This window comes from Astatotilapia calliptera, chromosome 20, assembly GCF_964374335.1.
Source record: "Astatotilapia calliptera chromosome 20, fAstCal68.1, whole genome shotgun sequence".
In the NCBI taxonomy this organism is placed as follows: Eukaryota; Metazoa; Chordata; class Actinopteri; order Cichliformes; family Cichlidae; genus Astatotilapia; species Astatotilapia calliptera.
In genome coordinates this window covers 13,649,558-13,660,527 of record NC_137441.1, presented here as the reverse complement: position 1 = coordinate 13,660,527, position 10,970 = coordinate 13,649,558, and the positions used below count along the sequence as shown (strand labels likewise).

The window sequence follows — 10,970 nt, the reverse complement described above, 5'->3', positions numbered from 1 at the left end:
AAGTAGAGCTTCCCAAGGTGTGGGGCCCGCCCCCTGGGCATGGTATGAAAAGGGAAAAAAAAAGATTGTTTGGACACTGCTAGCATAGCATGAAAGATTTTTGACGGGGCTCCCACACTAACGCAAAGCAGGAGATGAAGCATCGCTGAATATGTTTCCAAGCAAAGTTCATTCTAAGCCAAAGACTAGAAAATATGGTGAAGCATGTCTTCCCTTTGGCTCCACCTGCACAAGTGCCAAGGTAGGTCTTATTACAGTTTTTTCTGAATGCTTAAACCCTAACTGTGATTCCTGTAGCACAATCTCTAAAACTATATAGCAAAACCACTTATAGCAAAACCACTCACTGAGTTTGCAAAACTAAAAGCACAAAAACTGCTTTGCACTCAGTTTGCAATTTTGTAACACACACTTTGCAAAACTGTAGGCACAATTCACTGCACAACACTCAATTACCAAATTTCCAACACACTCCTAGCAAAAGTATACACATGTATGGCTATCATTAACACTAATTTGCCAACTGTCTGGCACACTTTCACATGTGAAAACTTTTTTAGATAATTAGTTCACTTTGCAATCAGCCTAAGCACTATAATACAGGTAAGCTGTGGGTGCGGAGTACAATGGAGGGAGCAGAAAGTGTGAGAAGTAGAAGTGTTCATGCGTTCAAAGTGAAAATAGGACACTGCATTGTCTTTTGCATTGCGGGCCACATAGACCACCTACAAAAAGAGGAAACGCTGAATTATACTCTGTGGGTTTCATAAATCCCATGTCTCTATGACTACAGGTATGTGTGCTTTTACCCTGCAGCGCTGCTCCCAGAAGGACTTTGGTACAAACTGGACTGGAAGATGAGTTTTAATGAGACGAGGAGTGGTGGGAAGTTTGTCTGCCAAATCGGTACCTGAGTAAGGTAGAGATAAGAAGGAACCGTTTGCAACAGAATATGCAAAGATAGATTTCTTTATAGACCACAGATCAACAACATGAATTGCCCAAACATTGTGTTTTTGAGGTGCTATGACTAACTTAACAGATTTACACACCAATAAAACTGCCAGAACCATCACAAAGCTATTGAACAAGGCTGTATTTGTAGTTGTAACTATTTGTAACCTGATTCAGAATGTTTTTTGAATTTCCTTTTGACTGAACAGTTCTAATGACAAATAAGTACCAAAGTGAAATTAGGACATTGAGCTTTTGGATCTGGTCTAATACAAATATGGCTAATTGAAGGTGGTCACAAGATTCAACCTGAAGGTAGAAAAGGTACGTAGAGCTCCAGAAAGGGCACTCTGTCATGAAGAGGGATGGATGTCTGACGAGCTGGACCCATGTGCCCAAAATAAAGAAGATCTATGATGTAAGAGACCCATGTGGTTCCTGGGTGCGAAACAGATAAATGCATATTGTTTGGTGTGATATCAGCACATGATGATATAAGCCCCATAATCCAAATGAACACAGTCAGATAGCATCCTTATAGTGTCTTTCAGCCAATGCACACTGTAAAGTCGGAAACCTATTAACTTGCACGTTAACATTAAAATGGGAAAATGTTATTTAAAAAGCACTAACAATTTTATAACCTAAGTAAGTAAGTAACTAACTAACAAACCTGCTTTAGGGTACGTAGCGATAACAATATCATCTGGTCTTGCTTTGAAGTTCTGTACGTTGTCCCAGTTGTCAGTGAAAGGGTTGGTCATGGAGACTCCATGGAAGTCAAACAGTTCTGGCCGACGTAGCTCCTCCATCTGTGAGAATTACTTGTTTTTAAAATGAAGTTGTCTTTCATGTTTTCCCCATCCTTCTGTTACTTACACAGTAACTTATGTTTTGCAACCTCTGGTTTTTAAAACCAGAGTTGATGACTATGCTGAAACTAGAAGTTTCATCGGGACTCTTTCGGTCACACACTGTTGCAGCTCATCTGTGATTTAAAGTCATGGAAGAATCCAGGTGCTTGATTTGGTTTCTTCTTTTAATAAGAGATCTGATGAAGGTCTGCATTAATCTATTAATTCAACATTCTGGAGTTGCTGTCTCTGCTGTTTGTTTGGTTGTTGTTTCCAGGTTTAGTGAAGACGATTTGTTCCTGCACCACTAATAAGTCCTACTGAAATTATACCTCTAACTTACCATCATCACCTTTGCCAGTTTAACCTTTGCAACTGTAGTGTTTTCTTTTTTATGAGAGCATTTATGTTTTTAGTATTCACTTTCTGATTGCAGTTTGGACCTTGTCTGTCTGGATTCTGCCTGAGCTTTGTGTTGCTCACCATGTTTTTTTGTTTGTTGTACTAGCTTAATAAAACTCTGAATAATATTAACATTGCTCTGTGAATATCGGTCATGTTAGTCACAAAGAGGTTCATTCAAGTAAGTGCAAAAACAGTCAGCTGACAGTACATGATAAAAAACAAGATGCAGTCCAGCATTGGTAGAATCAGGAAACACCAGAATTACAACATTTCCCCTCCAGCTGAGTTCTCTAACCACAATGAATAAGACACATTTATTTCATTCGTTACATTTTAGTGTTTAAGTATTTAAAACAAGGACATTTTAATGCAAACAAAATATTTTTGTAAAGTAAAGGCAGAGATTTAATGTTGGTAACACATGATTACAAAGCTTGCTTACCATCTAGGATCACTCCTACCAACTAACGTAATCCTGAAATTGTGAAGAGGGCACGTGACTCGACGGTTTAATCGTTAATTTCAGCAATGACTCAGACCTAAAGTGAAGGAGTTCAGTATTTGCTCAGTATATTTGGACCAAACTTTAGAAGGATAAGGTTAGAAGTTAGAAAAATAACATTTTTATTACTGTTCATTAACATGTCAAATGAAAAAGCAAAAATGCAGCACATTTAAAACATATACATCAGACAGCATGGCATGTGTATTCTGTTGAATATTGTTCAAAGTCACGTGTAAGCATTTTTTGTCTTCCAAACAAAAGACCATTGTTATTCACTGGAACACACCGCACCATTTTCTGAAATGTGTGCATTTATACTGATCCAGTGCTATGAAGTCAGATAAGCTAGGTTCATTCAACTCGACCAAAATAAATAAATCAATAATGAACAGGGTGCAGGCTGGATTGATTGTTTTGCTGTACAAAAGAGTAAACACTGCAATAACCTGCACATCGATGACAGAAGAATAAAAACACAAGTCTTTTAACAGAATTAAAACGGCTGTGTTTAATAAAAATGAAATCCAACATACAACAGCAGCCTACTATCTCTACACAGCTGAGAGCTGCTTGCCATAACTGTGTGAATGTAAAAAGTTTTCTGATTCTCTTTCTTGATTTATACCAGACCTATGATTCTATATAGGCAACATTCCCACATTACACTTTATGTGTGGCCAAATTATTAAGTACTGGAACATATTCATTTGAGAAATAAACAAAGTTTAGTTTATTCAGGTAGTGTAGTTTTTAAGTTGAGGATAAATGTTTTTTAAGCTGGGAAATTACACAGAATGAACTCTGGTTCCTGTGTGGATTCGCTCCTGGTACTCCAGCTTCTTCCCACCGTCATGCCCAGCTGGGTCTCTTAATTTCAAACCCAGTAGCATAAAGTCAGACAAACTAACCATTAACAATCAGTTAGTTAAATATGTTCAGTAAAAATGACACATGTTCCTTCATCCTCCTTTTTCTTAACCTCCTAAGACCCAAACTCTTTCATGGCATGCATTTTTAATTTCTCTTTGCTATTTGGGCTGATTGGGACCTGATGAATGTAAAAACAAAGGATTAGCTGATTTTTTTTTTTTTTTTACCTGATTTTTGTTTTTGAGAAAAATGGGATCCTCATAAGAGGACATTCATTTTAAATTTCAATAGAACAGTGGCAGTATAATGTCCTCATTAGTAGATATCAGGCCCTTTGTAGAGCAAAATTTAGTAGTTTGGTCTCCACAACCCGAAATGTGATGTCCACAAATGTGGATGCCAGGTCCTGGGAGGTTAAGCTGATACAGTGGGGCAAAAAAGTATTTAGTCAGCCACCGATTGTGCAAGTTCCCCCACTTAAAATGATGACAGAGGTCAGTAATTTGCACCAGAGGTACACTTCAACTGTGAGAGACAGAATGTGAAAAAAAAATCCATGAATCCACATGGTAGGATTTGTAAAGAATTTATTCGTAAATCAGGGTGGAAAATAAGTATTTGGTCACCTCAAACATGGAAAATCTCTGGCTCTCACAGACCTGTAACGTCTTCTGTAAGAAGCTTTTCTGTCCCCCACTCGTTACCTGTATGAATGGCACCTGTTTGAACTCATCATCTGTATAAAAGACACCTGTCCACAGCCTCAAACAGTCAGACTCCAAACTCCGCCATGGCCAAGACCAAAGAGCTTTGGAAGGACACCAGGAAAAGTATTGTAGACCTGCACCAGACTGGGAAGAGTGAATCTACAATAGGCAAGCAGCTTGGTGTGAAAAAATCAACTGTGGGAGCAATCATCAGAAAATGGAAGACATACAAGACCACTGATAATCTCCCTCGATCTGGGGCTCCACGCAAGATTGATTGATTGATTGATTGATTGGTAATTTATTTCAACATGTGAACAATATATAAGTACATTTAGAAAAGAAATAAGAGAGAAAAAAAATATACTATACAAATTACATACAAAAAAAACATTCTGATTAATTTACATGTTGAAAGGGAGTAGGAAGAAGTATACACTTATTTAATCCCACCCCTGTCCCATAAATTATCAGTGAATATTTAGTCAGCTTCCTTACTGATATAATTTGTAATAAAAATAGTGAACAGATTTCTGATATACTATATACTATAATATCACATCATGAATTTTTTGTTTGTTTGTTTTTAAATAGAGACATTCACTTAATTTAAATATTTTCCTTTTCTTTATAGATCGAGAAGATCATATTTTTATAACTCTTTTTGAACAGTTTTATGTTTGGACATTGCTTTAATTCCATATTCAGTTTGTTCCATAGTTTCACTCCTTGAACAGAAACACAAAAGCCTTTTCTTGTAGTACGTACCTTCATTGTTTTGAAGTTACAAAAACCCCTTAAATTATAACTTCCTTCTTTCAAAAAAAACAATATTACCTGGCAGTTCTTTATTTTTTGCTTTGAATAGAATTTGTGCTGTTTGGAATTTCACTATGTCGTCAATTTTCAATATTTCAGACTGCAAAAATAGTGAGTTTGTATGTTCCCTATAACCTGCATTGTGGATGATTCGAATTGCTTTCTTTTGAAGAGTAAAAAGTGAATGTAATGTGGTTTTATAGTTATTGCCCCAGACCTCTGCACAATAGCTTAAGTATGGTGAAACCAGTGAACAGTAGAGAATATGAAGTGATGTTCTGTCGAATACCTGTTTTGCCTTGTTTAGTACTGCAATGCTTCGTGATACTTTGGAATGAATATATCTTACGTGAGCTCTCCAGTTAAGTTTTTCATCTATTATTACCCCCAGAAATTTATTTTCACTGACTCTTTCAATATCAACACCATTTATTTGAATCTTTGCATTTGTATTTAAACTACTATTTCCAAATAACATCAGTTTAGATTTATTCAAATGTAATGATAATTTGTTTTTATCAAGCCAGAACTTCACTTTACTTATTTCATTAGTCATATCCTCCAATAAATTCTGCAGATCATCACCAGAGCAAAAAAATGTTTGTATCATCAGCAAAGAGAACCATTTTTAATACTTTGGACACTTTACAGATGTCGTTAATGTACAAGTTGAAGAATTTTGGACCCAAAACTGACCCTTGGGGTACACCACAAGCAATGTCCATACATAAGGAGCAACCACCATTTATTTTCACAAACTGCTTTCTGTCACTTAAATAACTCCGGACCCAATTTAAAACTACCCCTCTGACACCATAACGTTCCAGTTTTCTTATTAATATATCATGATCTATAGTGTCAAATGCCTTTGTCAAGTCTATGAATAACCCGTGGGGTCAAAATGATCATGAGAACGGTGAGCAAAGATCCCAGAACCACACGGGGGGACCTGGTGAATGACCTGCAGAGAGCTGGGACCAAAGTAACAAAGGTCACCATCAGTAACACACTACAACGGCAGGGAATCAAATCCTGCAGTGCCAGACGTGTTCCGCTGCTGAAGCCAGTGCATGTCCAGGCCCGTCTGAAGTTTGCCAGAGAGCACATGGATGATACAGCAGAGGATTGGGAGAATGTCATGTGGTCAGATGAAACCAAAGTAGAACTTTTTGGTATAAACTCAACTCGTCGTGTTTGGAGGAAGAAGAATACTGAGTTGCATCCTAAGAACACCATACCTACTGTGAAGCATGGGGGTGGAAACATTATGCTATGGGGCTGTTTTTCTGCCAAGGGGACAGTGTCACGGCTCAACGGCACGAGGGAACAGGGATGGACACAGGCGCAGAAACCAACCCGGAAGCGAGGTGACAGAAAACAAATGATTTATTTCCGCCCACAGGAAAACAAATGTGAAACACAAAGCGACGCCACCACACTAGTGGCGCGTAGGATTAGTCTGTGAAAATGAGGGCGACCTAGACACCTCTAGGAGACGGCTGGACAGCGGGGACAGCGGGGAGGTAGAAACAGGACTAGGTAGGGGCCGGGGCACTGGAACAAGAGGAGATCACGATCAGAGGGATCCAGCAGACAACCAATAATCCTCCGCAGTTGAATTGAATTGCCTTACTTGGTTTCAGATGGAGGGGACAGGTGGAGCGGAAAACCCGGAAGCGGTCGAGGCGTGGGGAGGCAGGCAGGTGAGCAGTGGGTCGGCAGGCCACGTTGTGTGAGCAGCTGGCGGCCCAGGTCCAGGAGGACGGGAGCGAGGGGAACAAGATCTCCACTCCGGGTGCTATCGCTGAGGACAAGAAAAGACAGGTCAGTCATCACACGGCGTTAAGACAAGGTTTTAGGATGCTCCACTGAACTAACATGGGAATAGGAGATACTCAGGCGATGAGTGGTTGAGAGCGCAGGTCTGATATACCGCTGGCACGATTGCTCACAGGTGGTCAGCCAGGGAGGGGCAACCGGACTCCGCCTAAAGGAGGAGGAGCCGCTGTCTGAGACCTGCAGGTGCCCAACCAGACCATGACACCACCCCCCCCTCAAGGGTCGCCTCTCGGCGACCGGCCTCTGTAGAATGCCGAAAGCAAGGCGGGGTCGAGAATCCGGGACCGGGGAACCCAGGATCTCTCCTCCGGCCCGTACCCCTCCCAGTCGACCAGGAACTGCCTGCCCCTTCCCCGGCGGCGTACATCCAGGATGCGGCGGACCGTGAAGGCAGGATGCCCACCGATGAGCCGGGCGGGCGGCGGGGCAGCAGGAGGCGGGCACAACGGACTCACAACAACCGGCTTGACTTGGGAGACGTGGAAGGTCGGGTGGACCCGTAACGAGGAGGGCAACTTTAGCCTGACCGCGGAGCGGCCAACCACCCGCTCCACCTCAAAAGGACCGATGAAGCGTGGGGCCAACTTGCGGGAGTCCGTCCTGAGGGGAATGTCTCTGGCGGATAGCCACACCTTCTGTCCCTGGGCGTAGGCAGGTGCCGCCTTGCGGCGGCGATCCGCGTAGCGGCGCTGGCGGGCGACGGACAGGCCCAAGGCCCGGCGGGTGCGCGACCACACCCGTCGGCAGCGTTGCAGATGGTGCTGGACGGAGGGGACCTCAAGGTCGGTCTCGCGCTCCGGAAAAAGGGGTGGCTGGTAGCCGAGAGAGGCCTCAAAAGGCGAGAGACCCGTCGCTGACGAGGTGAGGGAGTTGTGTGCGTACTCCGCCCACGGCAATAACGATGACCAGGAAGCCGGGTTGGAGGCAGCGACGCAGCGGAGAGTGGCCTCCAATTCCTGGTTGAGGCGTTCAGTCTGACCATTAGTCTGAGGGTGGTGTCCAGAGCTCAAACATGGCTTCGCTCCCAGGGATGTACAGAACGCCCTCCAGACCTGCGATGTAAATTGCGGTCCCCTGTCTGAGACGACCTCCGAGGGTATCCCGTGCAGCCTAAACACATGGTCGACTAGCAGATTAGCGGTTTCAGTGGATGTGGGGAGTCTCTCGAGGGCGACAAAGTGAGCTGCTTTGGAAAACCTGTCGACCACAGTGAGGATCGCGGTCTTGCCAGAAGAAACAGGTAGACCAGTAACGAAATCCAAAGAAATATGCGACCAGGGGCGCCGTGGAATAGAGAGAGGCTGCAGCAACCCAGCCGGGCGTTGCGTGTTAGATTTGCCCCTAGCACAAACACAGCAGGCGGCCACATACTCCTTGACATCTTTATCAATAGACCCCCACCAGAAATACCTTTTAATAAGGGCACTCGTCCGTGCGCCTCCTGGATGGCAGGAGAATCTCCCCTTGTGGACCCAGTCGATCACTTTGGAGCGGGCCGCCTTAGGGACAAAGCGGCGGTCAGGGGGCCCTGTGCCGGGGTCCGGCTCGGTCTCCAGTGCCCGACGGATGTCCTCCTCCACCTCCCACGTGAGGGAACCAACCTTGACGCTCGCAGGGAGGATGGTGGGCACGGCGGACGACTCCCCCGCGGTGTCAAACTGCCGGGAAAGGGCATCCGGTTTCACGTTGCGGGACCCTGGGCGGTAAGAGATTGAAAAGTCAAAGCGACTGAAAAACATGGACCAGCGTGCCTGACGTGAGTTCAGTCTCTTGGCTGCACGAATGTACGTCAAGTTCTTGTGATCTGTCCACACTATGAATGGGTGCTCCGCCCCCTCGAGATAGTGCCGCCACTCCTCCAAGGCCAGCTTCACAGCCAACAGTTCCCTATCCCCCACGTCGTAATTCCGCTCAGCAGGTGATAAACGACGGGAGAAAAAGGCACACGGATGGAGCTTGGACGCCGTGCCGGAGCGCTGGGATAACACCGCCCCCACCCCGATGTCAGATGCATCCACCTCGAGAATAAACTGTCTCCCGGGGTCGGGGTGAACCAAAACCGGCGCCGAGGTAAACAGTGCCTTTAACTTGGTAAACGCTGCTCCGGCCTCCTGGCTCCAAATAAAAGGGAGCTTCGGTGACGTCAGCCGGGTCAGCGGCGCTGCTACCTGGCTGTAGTTCCTGACGAAGCGCCGGTAGAAGTTTGCGAAGCCCAAGAAGCGCTGCAGATGCCGCCGGGACGCAGGTACGGGCCACTGCACGACCGCCGTAACCTTAGCCGGGTCAGTCTTCACCTGCCCCCCCGCGAGGACGTAGCCCAGGAAGGAGACGGAAGGTGAGTGGAACACGCACTTCTCCGCCTTTACGTATAATTTGTTTTCCCGCAACCGCTGCAGCACGGCTCTGACGTGCGCCCGATGTTCCACCACATCTTTGGAAAAAATCAGAATATCGTCGAGATAAACGAAGACGAAGCGGTCCAGGAAATCTCGCAGGACGTCGTTCACCAGGTTTTGAAAGACCGCCGGGGCGTTTGTGAGACCGAAGGGCATCACTAAATATTCGAAGTGCCCCAAGTGAGTGTTAAAAGCGGTTTTCCACTCGTCGCCCTCCCTGATTCTGACGAGGTGATATGCATTCCTGAGGTCTAACTTGGTAAAAATGGTGGCACCGTGAAGCGGCTCAAAGGCGGAACTGATCAGCGGCAATGGGTATTTGTTTTTTACTGTTATGTCATTAAGCCTCCTGTAATCAATACAGGGACGGAGCGAGCCGTCCTTCTTACCGACAAAGAAGAATCCGGCCCCGACAGGCGAAGAGGAGGGTCTGATGATGCCGGCCGCCAGGGAGTCCTTTATGTACTTTTCCATGGCTGCCTTCTCAGGATGAGACAGATTGTAAAGGCGGCTCGTGGGTAGGGGGGAGCCCGGTAACAACGTAATGGAACAGTCATATGGCCTGTGCGGGGGCAGTGCTTGGGCTTTGTCCTTGTTAAACACCTCCCTCAAATCGTGGTACACTGACGGTACGACAGAAAGGTCCACGGCAGCACTCGCGTCACGTGCGGGCTCGGCAACGGCTGACGGCGGGGCTGAGACGAGACAATTGGCATGGCAAAACGGGCTCCAACTTATTACATTTTGCCCAGCCCAATCCAGATGTGGGTTATGTAGCTTTAGCCAGGTGAAACCAAGGACGATGGGGATGCTAGAGGAATGGAACGTCAGGAAGGGGAGCCTTTCCCTATGGTTGCCTGAGGCGACTACAGTAACAGGAGCGGTACGGTGAGTGATGTGGGAGAAAACTTGGTTATCCAGTGCTTTAACTGGGAGGCTAGACTCCAACTCGAACAGGGGAATATTCAGTTGCTTGGCTAGTTTCATATCAATGAGACTCTGCTCAGCGCCCGAATCGATTAACGCCCGGGACGTGTGGGTTGCGGAGCCGAGCAAGAGCGTAACCGGCAACAGGAAGCGGGGCTTAGAATCACTATAGGTACCGCCCACCCGTATCCCCGGACTTACCGGCGGGCGTCCCCTTTTCCCTTCTCCGGACAGGCGGCAATGAAATGCTCCGCGGAACCGCAGTAAAAACACGAACGAGCGCGGCGACGTCTCTCTCTCTCTTGCGGAGACAACCGGGATCGCCCGAGCTGCATGGGTTCCGGTTCCGGGTCAGCCCTCTCCCCAGCGACTGGGGCTGATGGCTGAACCGGAAGTGGCGACGGGGGAATGTAAACAGGTGACGCACGCCGCACTGGCCGACGGGTGCTGGAGTTCCTCTCCCGCTCTCGCTCCCGCAGTCTGTTGTCAATGCGAAGCGAGAGCGTGGCTAACTCCTCGAAGGTAACCGGTTCGTCACGGGACGCTAGCTGATCCTTCATGTCCTCGTTAAGCGACTGCGAGTAGACTCCCTGAAGGGCTTTATCGGGCCAGCCGACTGCCGCTGCGGCGGTGCGGAAGTCGATCAAGTAGTCCGCGATGCTACGGCGGCCCTGGCGGAGATTTAACAGCCGGC

General features: G+C 46.3%; 1 protein-coding gene across 1 annotated transcript; it reads right to left on the bottom strand.

Moving 5' to 3' along the window:
- Nucleotides 1-79: 79 nt before the first annotated feature.
- On the bottom strand, nucleotides 80-6,396 carry LOC145419290 (cytosolic sulfotransferase 2-like). The gene is made up of 6 exons (XM_080295112.1): nucleotides 2,656-6,396; nucleotides 1,628-1,766; nucleotides 1,264-1,392; nucleotides 810-910; nucleotides 626-725; nucleotides 80-117 (listed from the first exon to the last, which is right to left on the bottom strand). Exons 1-6 carry the CDS (start codon nucleotides 2,656-2,658, stop codon nucleotides 80-82), a joined length of 510 nt encoding a protein of 169 aa, XP_080151238.1. The 5' UTR covers nucleotides 2,659-6,396.
- Nucleotides 6,397-10,970: the final 4,574 nt, after the last annotated feature.